The sequence below is a fragment of the Sander lucioperca genome, chromosome 20 (assembly GCF_008315115.2).
Source record: "Sander lucioperca isolate FBNREF2018 chromosome 20, SLUC_FBN_1.2, whole genome shotgun sequence".
In the NCBI taxonomy this organism is placed as follows: domain Eukaryota; kingdom Metazoa; phylum Chordata; class Actinopteri; order Perciformes; family Percidae; genus Sander; species Sander lucioperca.
The window spans coordinates 15,896,770-15,917,958 of NC_050192.1; the positions used below are offsets into that span (position 1 = coordinate 15,896,770).

Below are 21,189 nucleotides of genomic sequence, written 5' to 3' on the forward strand. Positions count from 1 at the left end.
TTTATTTGGATTTCCCCTGGCTGCTCTGTTTCATACTAAGATCAGCTTGTCCTCACTTACCAGTTTGTATGTGAAAAGAAACAATTTCCCAACAATTCCCTTTATTTTTTTAATCTCTGCCTTTCAGTGAATTAATATCATATTGATGTCCCTTAGCAGCTCTTTAAGGCAACTCACCCACCCCATCTCTTCACTGCCAGGAGGTACCAGATCAAACCATACTTGACAAATTCTGCTAATGAACAAACCATTCAAACACTGCCAAAGTCTTTCATCCCAAAGTCATTTTAAACTAGTAGCCTTAATTCCGTTCCCGTGGGAAAAAAGAACAAGAAGATGCAGTTCCTTCCCACACACTCACCAGCTCTCTTGGGAAATGGCTGTTATTCTTCCTATTCATTTTACTGTTTGTAATATGAATGAAAAGCTAATTTCTTGTTAGCAAACAGTTGCCTGTTTACACATCCAGCAGATACAGAGCAATTGTAGCATTCATTTGATGAATGAAATCCAATATTCACTCTACTTTTATCTCTGTTTTTTCCAACAACTCCTAAGGGGAATATCTGGCACTTTAGCTGCTAAATATTCAACTTAATCAGCTTGTCGGTTAACTTTGTCTGTGTACCATTTGGTGCTGGGCAGGAAGCGTATAGTGGGTTTATCGGAGCCTTTTCAATGAAACCGCTGCCTGCTACATCTGGAAATGAGGCTGATGAGTTCAGTGAGACTGAACCAAACCAATAAACAGTAAAAGTTGTGGGCCATAAAACCAAAACAATGATCTGAAACGATCTCTGTAGAGCTGAGGGGACCTGCAGAGTTGGGTGATAATTCTTTGTGGGTTTGTCTCTATGAGCGACCCCTTTCACATTACACATGATCGTGTGATCCATTGTTATTAAAAAAACATTGATTATTGCAGCTTTAGTGATCTTAACAAAAGTTATGAATGATATTTGGCAATTTGCACTTCCACAATTGCTTTGACTTGTCAAAGTGTGTGTGTACATGTGAGAATATATTAACTGCATTACACAATAACCTATGTATGATGCTGTATGAGTAAAAAATTTATTTATTTGTTTATGTCTCTCCAGCACACAGCCATGCTGTTCAGGTGTGTGAAATAGTGGCTGTCCGCAAGACCAAAGATGATGACCAAGACAGCAAAGAGACCAGGAAGAGTCAGAAAAAAGCAAAGCAGCACTCTCAGCTGTATCCCCATGCATTCACAGGTATTTAACCTATACTGATATACGCACTTAAAAGGGACATTCCACTGATTGTACACCTCAAAGTCAATTTTTTTGTCATGGGGAGTACTACTTGGCAGCTGAACACAGTTGTATAATTTATTTGGTGGCTCTGGAGGAGTTTTGTAAAATCTGAGAAAATGACAAGTTGCATTATGGCAAGTGTAGGAGCCAGCATTTTAGGGGTTGACCCATTTAAGGAACACAGGATATCTCTGTCTCTCACAAGTCCTCCATCTTTATGGAAGTCCAATACTAAATATCTGAGGTGCCGCTTTGAGAAATACATAGTGTCTTTTGTTCCTTCCAACAAAGTTGCCTGAAGCCAGTTTTGATCAGTTTGAGTTTAGTTTATTTATGGAAGGTCAGTCACTTTCATTTTACTATAGTAGGTTAATGCCAAATCACAGTTACATTTTGAGTAAGTGTGCCAAAAGACTGTTCAGCTCCACCAATCGCAAGTGATCTGACACTGGAAATAAGCCTGTAGACAGCTCCACAGTCTGAAAGTAATGCAATAACAAGAGAGTCCCTCACAGCTTAGCCGACTGGGTCTAAGATGGCAGCAAGCCAGTGACTTATGGGCTAAAGCTTAATTTTGAGCCATTAGATTATATCCAAACAAGATCGGATTTACATTATTTATCACAGCCAAATGTTAAAAATTACCTCACTAATGTGAGCCTTTACTGGCATTAGAGTGTGTCGAGCCTGACACGACTGCATTCCCACGATCTGTGGAAACTTGGCTTCAAAGACACATCCCGTCACTTGCATCCTGATTATGTAACTTATTAAAAGGATGATTTCACATCCACTCTAAACGTCTTGTTGCCTACCCCACTGCAAGTACGAGGTACTGTAAGTGATTTGGATTTGAAAAGTTAACTTTTCTATCTGATAAAAAGAATGCTTAGTGTGATAATTTGACTTTGAAATGGTAAGTGAGTGAATCTGCTGTCAAAGTGCCTAGCGAGTGATTTTTTTGCTCCTTCATGTAAATATTTCAGTAATGTTCCTGGCAGGATATTATGTGAGTCCATCTTGAATTTTTTTGTCTGACTATCAGCAGAGCCCTGTTTTACTTCACTGACTACTTAATTTCTCACATGCACTCATTTATTACACACTCCTATAACTGATTGACCTGGCTGGTAAGGATAAAGCCAGGCCAAGTCTGCACCATAGCAAAGCCAGGTAGCACTGAATGTAGTCTGTGCAAAATGGCCGAATGGACAAAGTATGATACGTAAAAAGACCAGCCCTAGTGCTCAGAAATACTCTTCAAATTACAGTATAAGTAACAAACAATGATGGGGGTTTCACAGTAAATAATATCCGGGAAGTTAAGGCTTTATTCATCACATGTGGTGTTATCTTTAGAAATCATATCAGGAATTCTTTTGTTTTAGTGATAGCATCTTGCCTCTATTTATACTCTTTTTCCATTCTTGTTCTTCTAAGAACTATGAGGTGTTGGTTTGTAATGGTAAGTGGTTAGAGTGGAACAGAAAGGTTGACAGTGCAAACAGTGTGTGTTTATCAGCAGACTAGACCTCAAAATGTCTTTGTGGAATGTAAAAATGTGAGCCATTATCAGTGAGTACGCCTATGACAAATAGTGTTAAATAATCATATTTTTCTTTTTCTCACATTCTGTCCCTTCCTTCTGTTTTGTTCTACAGTTTCCTACATTAGAAGAACAAGGCAGCACCAGTGGCGATGTGCTGATGTCACTTTCCACTCTGCCAATCAGGGACTCTGCGAGCAGTGGATCCAAGTTATCAATGAGCAACTGTCATTACTCAGTACGTAACTGTTTAATGATGTTCTCTAAAAGACTTGGTAATGCACTTTGATCAGTTTATTGACTAGGATCCATACAAGTGCCATGTATTGGGAATCTGGCTTGGTGAGTACTAGGGCAAATAGAAAGTAGAGTACACACGTCATTAAGCTGCACTACACAGAGACAAAGGGCAAATGTAACTGTGGGAAAAAAAGTATTCAGTAGTACATTGGTCATGTGAAAGTAGCAGTTGAGGCAAAGCTAATTGATTTTAGCATTGTGTGCCAAACATGACGACTTCATGAATTTAATTTAGAGATGGCTACCTGTTGTTCTTCAGGCTAAGATTGGACTGTAGTATGTACAATCTTTTTTTCTGAGTGGTTTATGGACGACTTCATTGGGACACCACCATATGGCCCAAGGAAGACCTCTGAAACCGGAAAAGGATGCTTTTTATTGTGGGCTATATCAATAGTGTTTGAGGTAAACAAAGGGGAAATTATATAAATGAACAGTATACAGACTAATATCACAAAGACCAAGACACTGTAATAATAAAGATTAGGTTATTGTTCCACAGTGCATAGTCAGTTCATATTTTCTGTTTCAGACCAAACAGTAGATCATTAAAGGTTTCAAGACGACAAGACTTATCGTGAAATGAGCTCTTCTACTCCTTAACCAGACTGTAAAGAAAGTGTGCATTATTGCCTATAAAAAAACATTTCATTCTTTTTAGTGGTATTGATGCCCTCAGGAGAGCCCAGAGGCAAACCTACAATATAGTTTGCCCTCCTGTGTTTCTCTTCGAGACAGTACCTCACAGGCATAGACGTAAAGAATGGAGCCAGCAACAGCAGTCTGACAAAATACATAAATGGTGGTATTACAAACATAAAAAGAGGTGTACTAAAAATATCTTTGGCTGGCATGAAGAGGATGTCCGTATTATTGTTTGCATCCATCTTACTGTCCAGATGTGCTCCAAAGAATGTGCATAACTGTCTCCTATATGTTAACATGCTTTTAAAACACAAAATATAACTCTGGACTGAAAATGTACATAACAGCACATCATCAATCACATTTTGCATTTGGAAAGATAGAAGAAAAAAAAAAAAAAAAGTTCAACCTGAAGATGTAAGGAATGCAATATGGTTTTCAATTATGAATTAACATATTACATGACCAGAAACATATCAGTAACAACATATTGAGCTTTTTACATGTTTGACCTAGTTGAGTGCAAAGTACAGTGCTTTACACTTAAAATGTGATTGCAAAGAGATTACACGATTGAGTTCTACAGGATTTAGTGTATAACTAGCGTGTGAAAATTAGACTGTAAGATGAGTTTAACCCATTTGAAATGGTCTCAAATGAACTGCATTCTGTGAAAATGAAACCGTAGTGTGTTCAATAGTGTTATTCTCCTCCACAGTACACCTTTACATCACCCATTGACAATCCATTTATGTAATCTAATGGAACTTTTATCTTATTGCCAAACAATATTGCACCCTGTATTTCTTTGTGCTCATTTAACTCTTGATCCCAATCCATTCATTTTCAATTGGAGCAGCTGCTGTATCTCTTGTTGTCCTAAATGCAGTCTTCCACAACAGCCATCAACAAGCCATTTAGTATTCTCCATTGCAGCACTTTGTGGGTTTATCACCGAATGATGCAGCACCTCTGAATTGCTTCACACTCCTACCATAGTCAGTAGACACACCATTTATTTCTTGAGCGGCTTGTTTTTGGAGACCAGTCAGTTTGACTGAGCATTTTGAGAAAGGTCTCTGGTTAATGAAAACTTAATCAAGCTGCTGTCAGTTACACATTTGTAAAAAATAAAAATAAACAGTCTTTTTAATGACTCTCTCATTCCCCTCGCTCACTTTGCAGCCAACCGACCAAAGAGCCTTCTGGTGTACATCAATCCCTACGGAGGAAAGCGGCGCGGGAGGCGTATTTACGAGCAGAAGGTGGCTCCACTGTTTCGCCGCGCCTGCATCTTAGCCGACGTGATTGGTGGGTCTCTATCAGTAGCGTTCCTTAACATTTAAATAAAAAATGAGTCTTGATGGCCGCCATATAGATCTCCACTGCCACTGTGGCCTCTCGAAGGGACCGAAGGCTTGCAAGGATATGATTTGGCTTATAGTGCCATTAATCATGCCACCACCTTAATGGAAGCAGTGATAGTTGATAAGCTTGGGTATCCAAACACATCTATTATTCAATAAGTGTTTGCTACAGCTACACATAGTCTGGGGTATTGATGGGCTGCAGGATTGTTTTTGTGTTATTATTATATGCCTGGAAAACAGATTTACTGTTGAAATATTGTCTTTGTTGGCACAGGGCTCATTTTGCAGGCTAATATACAATAGCTGAATTAGGGTGTTGTGTGCCACTATGCCTTTGCTTTTTCTGAACATTAATCTGCACGACGACCAGGTTCCAGGGAATGTTTCAAAAGTGCAGCACTTTTCCTTGTCTTTTTTTTCCTCTGCGTGCTTGTTGTGCTCGTCAGGCCACAAAGATTCAAGTTATTTTTTCTGTATGTTCCCTTTCATTGAAGTTGTACTAACACTTGCCATTTGATTTGTTTCCATAGTTACAGAGCGAGCCAATCATGCCAGGGACCACTTGAAGACGGAGGCCAATCTAGATAAATATGACGGGTGAGTACTCAAGCTTTAAACATTGGTTCTTCTCTGTGACATGAACCTGACTCTTGTCTGTTCATATTGTAACAATGCCTTTTGAGACACTCTCCCATTAGCTGTGTTATGGGGCCCTGATGTGTTGTAATCTGTGTTGTGTCAGATTGTGATGACTAAGACAAAGCCCTGTGTTGTTTTTACACTCAACTAGTATTATTCTGATGTTCTCGCACGTTGGCCTGCATTTCCTTGTACAGAGTTTTTGTAACCTAGCGTGATTTCCTAACAGTTGGCAGATTAACATCAGTAGACATTCTGGTAGTGTAACAAAGATATGCTGTTTGAATCCTTCCAGGATTTTTTTTCTTCAACCTCATATTCAAGTGTGGGCCAATTAACATTTTAACCTTAAGAATGGAGGAAAAAGGACTCTAAGTGTAAGCATATACAGTCTGACCCTGTAATAATAATAATAATAATAATAATAATAATAATAACTACTTCAGATTTATGGAGTTTAACTGAAGGAATTTCTGAGATGGCTAGTTTTTACAGTCTATAAAATAGACCTGTAGTGCGCTCAGTTGCAAGATATCAGTCAATAGTATCTGAGAAGTATCTTAGAGCAATCTGCATTACTCAATGCTTTAAGTATTCAATTAAAATCAAGAGGTAGCAAAAGCAGCAGTTCAGATCTAAAGGCAATAAAACAGATGTCAATATGAATGTGTGAATTTCTCCATTTTACTATACTTTTAGGCATGTACCTGATTCTGTTCTCGAGAACCACTTAACGATAACTGTACAATAAATCTAAATCTACAGATCACTCAAATAAGCCACATAAGTTTATGTTTTTTAGTAATTGTATATGATGCTGCAGCTCAAGAAAATGTAATGGTAAAATGCAACTCATACCTGAACATAAAGGGCATCAATAACATTAACTGTCTTTCCTGCTGAGTGCCCCGTCATCTCCAGAGTCTATCCAGCAGGGTTAGGGTCCATTATGTTTGTACTCTGCAGTTAATATAATTTATAGGTCTATTTCTGTAAGGTTTTGATATAGAAAAAGGTGTAATGTTGGGTGGCACAGTGTGATATTCTTATTTATTGAATGCTTTCACTTTTACTCCTGCTGCCCACTGGTATTATTGGCAAGATTTTCTGGTTGTTGTAGTTTTTAACATAAATCTGTGCTTTATTGCAAACAGATGCACATGTTTGAACTCCTTATGTGGCATTCTCCCAGGCTACCTGTATTACCTTAAACAATCCTGTTCAAATGTGTCACAGAACTCATGTCTCATGTAAACTGTTAATATCATTTGTCTGTCCAGGGTGGTGTGTGTGGGTGGAGATGGGATGTTCAGTGAGATCCTGCATGGGTTGGTCACCAGGACCCAAACAGACAATAGAGTGGACCAGAACCAACCAGATGCTGAGTTGGTGCCGTGTTCTCTACACATAGGGATCATTCCTGCCGGTGAGTTTTGGTCATTGTAACACATAAAAACATATACAGGGTTTGGAAACAGCAGTGCATAAGGAATGGTTTTGGTGATAATGATCTCTGAATATCATATTTAAGGAATTTAACTTTGGTGTTTATCTAGTTTTGTTAAAAGCTTTAAAAGTAATAGTTAGTTTTAGGAAATACGCAATTCGCTTTTTTGCCATAGAGGAGAAGATAAGATCGATACGACACCAATGTTCCAACTAACATAGAAATATGGAGTATAAATGAAAAATAACAAAAAGAAGATTGATACCACCATTTCTGTACGATAAAATTGAAGCTACAGACAGCAGCCGGTTAGCATAGCTTAGCATTAAGACTGGAAAAATGTGGAAAACAGCTAGCTTGGCTCTATCCAAATGTAACAACAACAGCCAACCAGCACCTCTAAACCTCTCTAATTAACATGTTATTTCTGTTTAATCTACACAAAAGTCAAAGCGTAAAAATGACATGTAATTTGACGTGGGGTGCTTGGCCATTTCTTGGCCTGGGAGCAGTAACTTCTAAGCTAACCTACTTTAAGCTAACAGGCTGCTGTAGCCTTATATTTAACTGACAAATATGAGAGTGGTACCAATCTTCCTATCTAACTGTTAGCAAGAAAACAAATTAACTATTTTTCAAGCTTTTCGTGAAATTAGTGTAACACCAAACTTAAATTGCATCTCAGTAAAGGCTAAAAAATGACAACTGGAATTGTTTACATGAGAACTTTAGCAACTCTAAGTTATTTAGCATTTCTGTGCTCCTATGGCTGCAAACACCTTGATGTGAATGTATATAAGTCACACAATATTTAGAAAAAGGAAAGAAAATGCACTCAGTTATTATTATTACAATTACACATGTATTAAAGTAAAATTCTGGCCTAGAATTGCATGCACTTTTTGGCCTGTGTTGTTTTTCTATAAACTACATAAACTTCACAGGTAAACACAACAGCTTGTGGTGTAACTTCTCCAGAATCAGAGAACAAATGCTTCTTTTAAAGCTCAACATTTTGCCTTTACATTCAGTCACGTTAAAAAAAAAAAAATTAAAAAAAAAATAAGGAAAGAAAGACACCACTTCTTTCCACCATTAGCCTTTGTAGAACATAATGTACTGACATGACATGTTATAATTTGCCTAAAAGGACACATTTATTTTTTCTCAAATGGAAAAACTCTTGCTCACTCTCCACTCTGCATGTACTCTGACACTGTATACTCTTAGCTACTTTAATAGATTGTGTTTTATCAAGATAAGTGTTGCATGATAAATGTCAAGTTTTTTCTTGAATTGTACAGAAGAGTTGCTAGAGTTTCAAAAAGGCTTAAATGGTCGCTCCTGTATAAAAATCCCACTTAACAGAAATATTATTGATTTTAATATTGAAGAACCACAGCCCTGGGGTTGCTGAGTTACGTAAGAGAATATCTATGGCAACAGGGCGGGGGTCCCATCAGGGGCCTATGGAGGGTCAGTCATTCCCAGCGCCATAAATGGAAACGTGCTGTGTGACATTTTGAAATCACTGTAATTTTCATGAGGATAGAAACACAGTACATGGAGACCAATGTGAGGCTATCTGTTGCCCAGCTTGATTGTAATAGCAGAGGGGTTTAAAAATTGGCTGGGGACACAGTAAATTATTTTTAGACAACTATGTCTTGGTTGAATTGACTCAATTGTTCTTGCCATGTTAGTGTGTAAAATATTTTCGGGCGGATCTAGAAAAATATCTATGGGGTGGCGAGAGGGGGGCAGGAATTCTTGAGGGGTGGCAACGTATGGCAGACGTATATATACTGAATTTTATCACAGTTTGATGAGAAATAGTATGTACACACTACAAAAGGGCACAGGCTGCCATTTACAAACTCATACAGACAAACTTAATCTCATGCAATCAATATCTTGCATTTGAGGTTTCATTTGAAACAGTTCATATTAGGAATAAGTGACCATACAATGTGATCTCACTTAATAGGAGATAGAAGTATGATAGAGGTAAGGGGCATTATCACAGGAAAGGCAGGTGATGAGTGGCAGATGTGTGAGAGGGGAAGCAAACCGTTTTCGACTGCGTCAGAGAGGCAGCGTTGCAGGTAGCATTTGTACAAGATTAGGAACTGTCATTGATTAGTTATAACCATCAGACTGTGTTAACACACACTAACATTTTAGCCTGGGAGAGTATTTTTAGGTTAATTTGTTTCATTTTTTTATTTAATCTGAGCAATAGATCTAAAATACATTCTACACAAAATATAAAAACTCATCTCCCCATCTTATCACACTTTCACACTGACAACTTTCCCTAATTATTTATATTTAAGCAAACATGAATTTTTTTATTTATTTGATGTCTAAGCAATGTCTCTTAAATTTGATAAAAATGTCCATCTTTGTCATTTGCTGTTCTTATTCATATGTAACTTAGTATATATGCAGCAACAGTTTCCATACCATGTGGACCAGCTCGACTGGAGATCATTGGTGATGGCCCAGGCACTCTGCTTTCCCTTTCACTGTCTGAGCCCTGCACGTTATCTTGTCTCTCGCTTTCTCCCTCCTCATCTTGGTGATGCTCTCCCTCCATATCTTCACCGCTGTGGTGTTCTCCCACCTCCTCCTGTCCCTGGTCGCTTTGGCCTTGTATTCTATCTCGGTCACGTTTCTGTTGCCCTTTTCTCTCCACCTTGTCTTCGTCTTCTCTCTCTCCTTCCACCTCTTTTCTCTCTCCTTCCACCTCATCTTCTCCGTCTACCTTGCTCAGTTCATTTTCTATTTCTCTCGCCTTTCTCTTTGGTGAGAAAAAAACTACATATGCTACCTTTCCTCTTCATTTCTATAAGATTAAAAGTAATTTTACGTTTTCCTTGACAGACGTTGAATCAATATTAGCTTTTGTAGCCTACTTTACACAGACCAAACGTCAGACCTAAGTAACATTATATGTATAGTAGGCAAAATAATGTTCAACCTGATTTTTATCATCTCAAAATCAGCATCGCAACTATGCTAGCACTGTGCTTTCGTTATAATTTCATTTCTTGATAGATAGTTAATCCGTTTTGACCTCTTTCCTCCTGTGTCTCCTTTCCTCACGACTCCTGGCTCCCTCGCTTCGCGCCACTCAGTTTTCCAAACAAATCAGGCTCTTGCCGCTCTGGCGTCATCTTGTGCTGCATTCACTGCAGTCGGACATTGGAGATTCACGCTCATAAATTGTCAAATTGGCCATAACTTTTAATTCATTGCTGCCAACTGGGGTGGCAGCAGGGGTGGCAAGGTAGATCCGCCCCTGCACACCGGGCTGACGCTGCTGTCAAAACATGCCATGAAGACTCAATGGCGCAGATTACAAAATGAAGAAAGAGCGTAAATAGTGAGGGGCTGCTAGGGGCTAAGAGAAGAGACAGGCTGGAGAAAACAACAGAAAGTGTCCAAAGTTTGGAATCAGTTCAAACGTAATTAAAACGAAAACTCTGTACAGTGTGTCTACTGCAAAATCAAACTAGCTTACCACAATAATAGCACGACATCAATGCTTCAGCATCTCAACAGAAAACATTGAGTCTAACTTAATCATCCATTCCACGAAGCGGACCCGACAAAAGTAAATCACAGAGTCGTATGGACGATGAAACTACACCAAACACAACAACTACGAAAAACAAAGACAAGAAAAGGAAAAACAGCTGATTGTTGCGCACCACTCTCTCACTCTCTCTCTTCACGGAGAAACAACTAATCAACGATCTACTAGCATAAGTGTAACAGAGCTGTGTAGCATTGTAATCAAATATATATATGAAAATAGGTTGAGTATATCTAATATTTACATATAGGCCTATATACAGATCAGTCTCAGGTTGAAACTTGTAGTTCTGAAAGTTAAGTTGCATAACTTAAGGTAATGTTTATGTATGTTTAATGTATCCCTTAGTTTGAGGTTGTTATTGCATTTCAGAAAATGTTTTCTTTAAAAACAATGTAATATGACACTTAAATGCACTTAATGTTTAGTTTTTTGAGAGATGATATTGTAAGCAATGTAGGCAATTAGAATGTCGTTTTTCTGAAAATTAAACCAAGCTATTGTATATTATTGCTCTTCAATAAAAAAAAATAAAATTAAAATAAAAAAAAGTATTTCTTATCCGATTACTCGATTAATCGATGGAATAATCGGTAGAATACTCGATTACTAAAATAATCGATAGCTGCAGCCTTAACGGCAGGGATAATAGCTCTCAAGTAGATATACAATAGATGTTCGAAATATGTTTTTATATGGTATGCCATTTAATGCAGGACTGATTGTAGAATTAAAGGTGCTTTGGTTTGCTTACATCAAGAGTTAAACAAACCATCAAATGGCCAAGGCCAACATCTCGTCAGTGCTTGTAAACTCAGGTTTTTGCCACCCCTTCAAGAGAATTGAATAAGCACAGGCATGTTGATGAGCAGTAGCTTAAGAAAAAAAGAGTTTCTTCTCTAACCAGTCACTGACTGGCTGGCTGCCATTCCCCATCTCGCTCTCTTTCCCTATTCTCTCATCTTTCTACGGTCGACTTTCTAATAAAGGCATAAAATGCCCCAACTAACAATCATTCATCTCCCTTGATTGTGAAATAGTTTATAACTTTTTTAAGTGCCAGTAATGTCTCAAATATTGGCGATAATGTAAAATGTCTTGCACCTCTCGGCACATACACTTTTTCTGAAGATGAACAATAGCAGGCATTGAGCTTTTGCTACAAATGCCATCTTGTGCGATGCGACCATAAACTTAAATGCTTCGTAGATCTGTGGTTCTACGCCATCATGAGAGAGTATCTTTGTCACCTAGGTGCGATTTATGATTTTATCAATATAAAAATATCGCTGTGAAAGGTATATTAATGTGTCAGTAAGATATCAAAGTCTTCTATGCCAAGGTTCAAATTAAGAGCCATGACCTCATGAGCGGTCATATCCACAAATGCTGACTTTTCTCATGACATGTTTCTGTGCTACTGATTTTAGCTAGTATGGTCTGAAAAGAAATGTCAGTTAACCCAGACACATTGAAAGTAGGTTATTTTAATGAAAGAACTAAAATATGTTGTTCAAAGGCCCACTTGTCTAGTTCGAAAGGGTTCACTGCTGTCATTATAAGTTGCAGTTATAAAGTGCAGTTATAAATACATTCATGTACTGAGGATTCAAATAGCAAAAATATCATTTTTGGGGCAGCACCAAAAAGCATCTAGACTCCATTGTTGTCCCTGAGATGAAGATGATTTCACTGCAAAGATGATCTTACTGGCGAGACAGCTTTGGGGAAGATGCAGATAAAAACTGCAGCTTCTCCGCTGAGGATATGCCTTTTGACAGTTTATGCTCTCTCCTCTGAATATGCCAACAGGCTACTGCGGTTGAGTAAAGTAAAAGGAATAAAACATTGAACATCTGAGGACTGAACATCATTGAACATCTGTGTGCGCCACTTAAATCCATTTAAAGTCAGTTGGCTTTTACTGGGTAGCTTTAGAAGAGTCAAATAGCATATGTCACAGGGTTTTTTTACGCTCAGCAAAATAGCAGAGAGTGCAGTGCCATCAGAAGCAATAGGAAAGTGTTCGGATGTGATTATAAAGCTTGGAGGGGAAGAATCAAAGGTCAGATAAGTGATATTCATAGAAAGCGCAGGAGAAAGCTAGAGAGAGTGCTCATCTTCATACTCATCTGTGTGTCCACTGCCGAATGACGAGCCTGATTCCTCTGTCACGCTTCTGTGAGCCAGCTCAAAACATCACTAGTTAGATCTCACTCTCTTTTCTCCCTCACTCTCTGTCTTTTATCAGTAGCAGTAGGTCCATTTCACCACTTGAAGATGATCAAAGTAGGGCAGATAGGTCTGAAATTACACCATGTGGTGCAGAAAGAGGGATAGAGCCTTTATACCTCTCGAGTTGAAAGATTTAATATCAAACTCAACAGTTCTCTCAAGGCAGGGGATGCCTCTTATCCCTCATTTGTTGGCTGAAGAGAGCGGATGATAGTCCGGGGCTCTGAGCTATCCTATTAGTTCACTTTATGACTGAAACGTCTCCTTACTTCCACCTAATAAAATCATTCAACTGAATTCTTCGTACTTGGTTGCTTTGAAAGTCATGTTACTCTACCAAGGACCGCATCTTTTATGGCTGGTTTTAATTATGAATAAGAGATATCCACATCTTATTTACATCATTGCAGCTTTACCTGCCAATAGAGTCTCACAACATGCCTGTACAGTCTGGTCTTATTACTGTAGATATCAACATCTTTTTTTTTTTTTTTTTGGGGGGGGGGGGCTTTTCCGCCTTTAATTTTTGACAGGACAGCTGGTGCATGCAAATAATGAAATAAGCAAACTTCACTATTTTTATTTCTTTATAAAAAGGGGAAGTATTACTTATCCTGCACATTTACTAGATGGATTGTTAAATATTTTGTACAGACATTCATGGGTCCTACATGATGAATCGTGATGACTTTGGTGATCCCCTGACTTTACCTTTAGCCGCACCAAGAGGTTCACAATTTGTGGTTTGACTAATTTGACTATTGATCTGATAATCGTCAGATTTAGTTTGTCCAATTTCCAATTCTTTGGTTTATGACCACACTAATGACATTCCCATCAGCCTAGGGTGACCAGACGTCCCCGGTTTCCGGGGACAGTTCCCGGTTTCGGTGACCTGTCCCCGGCTGGAGCTGTCCCCGGATATGTCCCCGGTTTTCACTGTGACTGACGGACCCGAAATTGGAATGAATGGTCGTGCACCCTACATGCACAGGCTCAAGACAGCCAGAGCGAGCCTCAGAGCTCAGAGATGTTCTAGAATGCCCATTTTACGATGCTAAAATTACTGTTTATTTACATGGAGTCTGGTGGGTTTAGCGAACGCAATTACGTGGACTTTTTATGTTTTAAAAAAGGATCTTACTCTTTAACAGAAAGGTCGACCTCCTTAGAAATCATTTCCATAATGTTGTCAGACACTTAGAATATTAATCTGAGCCTGTCAGACGCAAAACGAGCACTTTTATGACCGTAAATATAAGCTGGACAATTGACGTCCTATTAACTTACATTTTAGCTTGTTTCACCGTTGCCGACTGCAGCGATCTCGTTTAATACTGGACCAATGTCAAAGGAAAATATTTCCTCAATAGTTTTAATTGTATCCAATACTCAATGAGCTGTTGCAGAAACAAGCCCAGCGTGAAGCAATAAAGCAAAAGCTGTCAGATAAATGTAGTGCAGTAAACATTACAACATTTCCCTCTGAGGTGTAGTGGAGTACAAGAATGAAGTAGCAGCAGGGGCGATTCTAGGATCAGACCTTTAGGGGGGCTCAGCCCCTAATGAGAATGTGACACGGATATTTTTTATATATATATATATATATATATATATATATATATATATATATATATATATATATATATATATATATATATATATATATATATATATATATATTTCTACTGGTATGCTTCCTAGTGACATTAATGCAAAAATATGAAGAAAAAACTATTCCACCTGTGTGTGCATGGTTAAAATTCTGAAGTGCATTCTACAGCACAAATACATTTATTTCCATCCATAGAGAAGAATAATCAAGTCTAACCTCTGAATTTCTTTTCAAAGTGCACCAGATTGATGCATTTAAATGTTAAAATAGACAACATTTTCTTACAGGGGAGCATGCCCTAGGGGGATTGTGCCCTAGTGCAGCTCTAGGTCTAGTGACGCCCCTGGGGCAGTGTCCCCGTTTTATGTTTTACAAAGATAAAAACATTACCTTTTTTGGAGGTATTTACGCTTCTGAGCTGAAAATGTCCCCGGATTTTGTCTCAGAATTCTGGTCACCTTACATCAACCCCAACTGTACTTTGTGTTCAGTGCTAATTAGCAAATGTTAGCCAGCTAACACGCTACACTAAGATGGTGAACATGGTAAACATTATAGCAGCTACAAATCAGCATGTTAGCATTGTCATTGTGGGCATGTTAGCATACTGATATTACCGTTTAGCTCAAAGCACCGCTGTGCCCGAGTACAGCCTCACAGAGCTGCTAGCATTGCTGAGTCTTTCATGTGTATCCATCCCAGTATGCCAGTAGGTATTTGCAAAACAAGTTTTCCAGGAAGTGTTATGTACATAGCAGTTATGTGATCTTTCAAGTTTTTCTGTTGGCACAACGTGTTTTTGGAAAACTCACACAATCAGGCAGCAGGATGTCTACTAAAAATTACTTTTTAATTGCTAACACAGAGACACCAAAGATAGAAATTAAAATGTCTACACATATTGGCTTTAAATAGTGGATGTTTACTATGAAAAACATTTTTGTATTTACTTTTTAGTGACAGTGTACTGTATGTGCAAGTTAATTCTTAAGTTAAAAGGCATTTTTCACATCACAGTTTTTTTAACATGTCTACACCGGTGCTATAATGGCTGACCATCGACCTGTGTGTCTCTTACCCAACAGGGTCCACTGATTGTATCTGCTTTGCCACAGTGGGAACCAACGATCCAGTTACTTCTACTTTACACATCATCGTGGGTGAGTAAGTAACTGAAAGACTCATAGGACTTACAGCATACAATGTGTCAGGGTGGCATGCTGTTTCAATTTTCTGAGATGCTACAAGTGTTGTGTAGGAAGCTACCAACAACAAGCGGTTATTACAGTAACAGTTTCCGTTCCATGTCCATGTGTTTGTTGTGGTAACAAAGCAGGGAGTTACTTTTTACAACTCTACTGGGTGTTTCTTAACAGGTGATTCCCAGCCGATGGACGTGTGTTCAGTTCACCACAATGACGTCTTTCTTAGATACTCAGTCTCATTGCTTGGCTACGGTTTCTATGGTGATGTACTGACAGACAGCGAGAGGAAGAGATGGCTGGGTCCTGCTAGATATGACCTGTCAGGTATGAGGGCCATCATTTTCTTAACTTGAATGACTCTTCAGGCTAAGCCTACCTACACACTTTAACCTCTTTTTTTTAACCCTTGGCTCACTGACCTACGAGATAACTGACTTTTCACCTGCTTATTTTTAATGTGACGTAACCCGGTTACGGTTAAACTGGTCCTTCTCCGGTTCCAGACTTTTAAGGATTAAAGATAAAAATCTAACACACATTCTTAGACTTGTGGATTTAGTGCAAGCATTTGTGTAGCTCAGTAGTGGGACTCACTAACACCTCTTCCCACTGGGGCTGCACATAAATACTTGCACACATTGTACTGTAACATGCTTTAACAGAGACATCAGCCTTATGATTTAAGTTATGAAACTGAGCTAAATTAAACTGGGGCCAACTGCACAGATGACAATAATTATTTAAAGCATGTATAGAACAAGTTCTGAATGTGTGTGTGTAAGAAGAACATAAACCTTTCCACAATGCTTAATTATAAATCTCACCTATTCTAAATCCATCTGCTTGTGCACGTACAGGCTAATGTTGACAAAACAAGACCAAGAAACTACAGCGACGGTAGTAGCTGTGTGAGGCTGTATTTAGGCACAGTGGTGCTTTGAGATAAATGCTAATGTAATACGAGTTAAACAGTTGTACATTTTTATTCCCAACTTGTATATATTTTAAATTATTTGTTCTTATATTCTATCCTATTATTTCATGTATATTGTATCCTATTATTTCATGTATATTCTGTATGTGAGCTATGTGTCTGATATTTTGCTGCTGCAACACTGGAATTTCCCATTTTTTTGGGATCTATCTATCTATCTATCTATCTATCTATCTATCTATCTAACGTTACAATGACAATGCTAACAACCTAATGCTAAGCAGTTATAATATTTAGCATCAGTTTGCCATCTTAGTTCGGGGTGTCCACTAAGCCTAAAGCACAGCTGAGGCTGATGGGAACGCTATTGCCATGTTTCATGGTAATCCATCCAATAGTTGGCATAAAGTGTCAAACCCATGTTGGCACTAGAGGTAAAGTCAGGGAATCGATATAATTCATCCTCCAGTGACCATGACTGTCTGATGAATATAGGCCACCATTGATTCTATTATATTTGTAGAAGTGAGCATGTTTCAAGCACAGAACTGGGTACGCATGGTTTGTAAATGAGGCCCCAGGGCCACCAAATGCAACATGGTTTTTAAATACACACACTATGTGTTACTTTTACTATAGCCTTATCACCAAACTTGCTTACTGCTGAAAAAACTTACCCAGTTAAACCTACAACAGCCTCTAGAGAATCACGACTAGAATTTAAAAAAGAGAAGAATAGTAGTCAAATTAGTTTTGCAGATGTGTCGCTTTAGGAATTTTACTCTTTATTGTCTTGTCAGGTAATTAAAGATAAATCAAACACAACAAGTAAAACATATTTACATGCATTCTGTGGCCCATACTGTTGTTTTGTTCCAGGGGTAAAAACCTTTCTGAGTCACAACTATTACGAAGGCAGCATCTCTTTCCTCCCCGCTGAGAACAACAAGGGGGACCCCAGGGATAAGCTGCAGTGTCGATCCGGGTAAATAAAGCATCAGAGATATCCATTTCTACAGCTTTCTGGCACTTTTTCACAATGTGCCAACTTATCTGATGCACTTCAATAGTAGCAGTGCATCTGCCAGAGCTTAAATTGGATAGTTTACTTTGTCAGGAAGCCCATCTGATTTATTGTGGACTAAGAGCCCATTCAGTCTTTACCAAAAAAAAGCATTTGTCTAATGCTTTGGTTTTTGAGATGCTGGGCGCAGATATTGTTTGCATTTGTTATGGGGACGGAAAGGGGCTGAAAACCATTAATCTATAAAATGCCATGTTTCCTGACAACTTATTTAACTTTTAAAGGAGACATGATGATACCACAATAGTCTTCTCTGGGTGTAGACTTCTTTGAGCATTTTTGACAAAAGAACTACTAATATTTAAATAGCTAAACACAATACAAGTCATTTTAAGCTGGACTGAATTTATTCCCTCCTAAAGAGTCATCTAAGCTAGTTAAAACCTTGAATGTCACAGCAGCACTGACGGTTTGATGATTGTAAAGCAAGGTTACGCTGATGTTTCAGGTGCCGCATCTGTCAGCACAAGCCCTCATCAAAGGACACACAGTGGGAGATGTCAGAGGAGAAGGAAAAGTCTGATAAAGGTACGGGTACACCAAATGTGTCAGATTTATCACACCGAAAAGCATATTTGTCATTTCTCTGCCTCTTTATTCGCTTGCTTGTCCATTTTGAAACCATTTCTAGACTTCTGAGATGTGTGAAAATGAGTATTTCTAAAGGGTGTCGTTTGAGAGAAAAGAAGAAAAAAAACAAAGAAGATGAGACAATCCCACACGGGCTCTCTTTTCCCTTGAAGTCACACACACAAATCATCAGGGGAGATTTACATTCTGCAGTACCTGGGGCCCGTTTCAGAAAGCAGGTTTAGTGAAAACTGAGTTTGAGGGAAACTCATCATCATCATGAGGGTTTCAGAAAGGGCGGTTAATCAAACCTGAGAGAGAGGGGTAACGCCAGCCCGTTTCAGAAAGAGAGGTAACTTAACATCAGAGTCAGTTACTATGGTAACTGAGTCTGTGAACCTAACCTGGTCGGGAGCAGGTTTTCTTCAATAAACCTCGAGTTTCTCTCAGTCTCCTCCCTCTGACACAGCGCTCTTTCATTTCCTCATTCATTCATTCAGTCAGTCTGTATCAGGCGCATTTTAGCGCTGTTTGTTATCTGCATGAATAAAAAACAGGGTTGGTTTTAGGCAGACTATTAAACTTTTTTTTCTCAAAACATGGCATTTCCTTTTGTCAACGATCCCGTTGATGAAGAAGCTGTATTACTTCGCAGGGAGTTAAACATGCGTCGGGAGATGATATTGTGGCCCCGACTATTGATACATTTTCATTTCCAGATACTTGCCTACCTATTTGAGCGGTATCGTTTTTCCTTCACAGTCTATCAGTTATGTAGCCTACATAACCTTATCCGTCCTCATATCACTAATGTCACCCATCGTGGACATGCTCTACATCCCGCACAGATTATTTGTGTCGCATTACGTTTTTTTGCAAACAGCAGTTTTCTTTGTGACATTGCTGATGCGGAACATATAAGTAAAGCCACTGTATACAGAGCCGTCAGAAGAGTGTGACTCGCTCTGAAACGTGTTTTAAACGTTTTTGTAGTGTTCCCTGGACACAAACCAGTAAGAGCCATTAAAAATGAGTTCCACAGTATTGCAGGTGAATGATGTAAACCCTTTGAAATAAAAGATTATGAATTATAATTCTGTTAATGATGGTTCTGCAGCCTCAGAATGGGATTAGTAGGCCTAGGACTTTCTCACCCGCAGGATTGCACCTAAATGAAATAGATTATAGGTTCAATACCATTTCACCAGTAATATTATTCTTATGATCGAATATGATATTAATACACTATATTGGAACTTACGCATTTACTCTTGCACCAATTTTCTCCCACGCAAATTCTCTCTTTCACAGCAGCCGCTGTGTTGCTTTTTTAATGAAATATATGTTCAAACTCGTTTGTGCACGAGTATTTCCGCCGACCAGTTTGTTCGTTGTTGTTACCATGGTGAATCGTAGTATCATGGCTCCGTTCATCCTGCCTTTTTTTAGTGGTGGTGTACGTGCTTAACTCTGAGTGAACCTACTTTGAGTTGTATGAACCAACTCAAATCAGCTGTTCTGGAACCGAAAAGTCAGAGTTTCCCATCTCAGGGTAAATCAACTCAGAGTTCAGGGTTAGACTCAGAGTTTGTTAAACCTCCTTCCTGAAACTGGCCCCTGAGGTGGACTGAGTGTAAATAACATCATCATCTTCCCCTTCTCAAATATTTCCATTTTCAGTTGGAGTTGTTTTTCTCCTGCGGCATGGCAACAATTCTTGATGAGATTCCTGATGAGTTATTGACGAGAAAATATAAACTGATTTTAATGACACTGCACAACACCCCGCCGTGCCCCGCCGGAGACTTTTTTTGCCTATCGATTTCCAAATCTCCAGCATGCACCCCTGCGTCTGCTTGATGAGATTACATGTTCCCTCGTAGAGGCTGGTGTCTGTCCACTCAGCCTTGAGTAGGACAACGTCCCATCCTGTCCCCCTGACTGTGGCGCACACACACACACACACACACACACACACACACACACACACACACACACCTCTGGAAGCAGATGAAATACTGACTCCTGTGTGTGTGCACCGGTGCGTGTTTGTGTGTGTGTAATTGGAGCTTCAAGAGGAGTGTTTTTTTTCCTGTCTAATTAGTGTCGTTATATTAAATTTAACATTTTCTCTCTTGACCTGGCTATCTGGGACTTCATATGGAGTGTGTGTATGTTTTTCCTGTGTAAATATGAAAGCGAGCGCAACCTGTTTGCGTGTGATGTGTGACAGACTCCCACTAATCAGGAAAGAATTTGGCTTTGCCAGCTCTGACAGGGGGTTTGTCTCATGCCAGTGCAGCCGTTTGTTTTGCGATTGAGTGTGTTTTTTTCCCCTCCTTTCTGGCGAGGGAAATCTCAGACAACTGCTAAATCAATGAGGCACGACACCCTCGCTCTCTCTCTCTCTGCAAATGAGCCAGCCTCTCCTCCAAAAGCAAATACTCATTTGGAAACATACTCCTAATGCAGAGCCTACAGTCGGATTTTCTTTTTTTTTTTTATATTCAGCTTTAATCACTGCTTCCCAATTAGAATATTGTTGTTTTTATGTAGCCTCAGCGGGCTTGTTATCATCGGTTCACGTTATCACCTCTGTAAGTTTGTTTTGCAAAATGAGGGGGGAAAGGTAATGAATCGTTTTGCTTTCCGAGATCACATAATTTTCCCTCTGAGGTTTGGACGTCTGTGATCACTTTTTTTGCAGCTGGTGACAGG

At 39.0% G+C, this 21,189-nt stretch overlaps 1 protein-coding gene across 1 annotated transcript in view; it reads left to right on the top strand.

The window, feature by feature from the left end:
- The window catches only part of cerk (ceramide kinase), a 43,372-nt gene that overhangs the window by 11,594 nt on the left and 10,589 nt on the right, over positions 1-21,189 (top strand). The window contains exons 2-10 of the mRNA XM_031284862.2: positions 1,101-1,238; positions 2,942-3,064; positions 4,957-5,082; positions 5,672-5,738; positions 7,061-7,206; positions 15,764-15,838; positions 16,055-16,207; positions 17,697-17,802; positions 18,350-18,429. Coding sequence (XP_031140722.1) covers positions 1,101-1,238; positions 2,942-3,064; positions 4,957-5,082; positions 5,672-5,738; positions 7,061-7,206; positions 15,764-15,838; positions 16,055-16,207; positions 17,697-17,802; positions 18,350-18,429 — 1,014 coding nt within the window. The remainder of the gene's footprint in view (positions 1-1,100; positions 1,239-2,941; positions 3,065-4,956; positions 5,083-5,671; positions 5,739-7,060; positions 7,207-15,763; positions 15,839-16,054; positions 16,208-17,696; positions 17,803-18,349; positions 18,430-21,189) is intronic.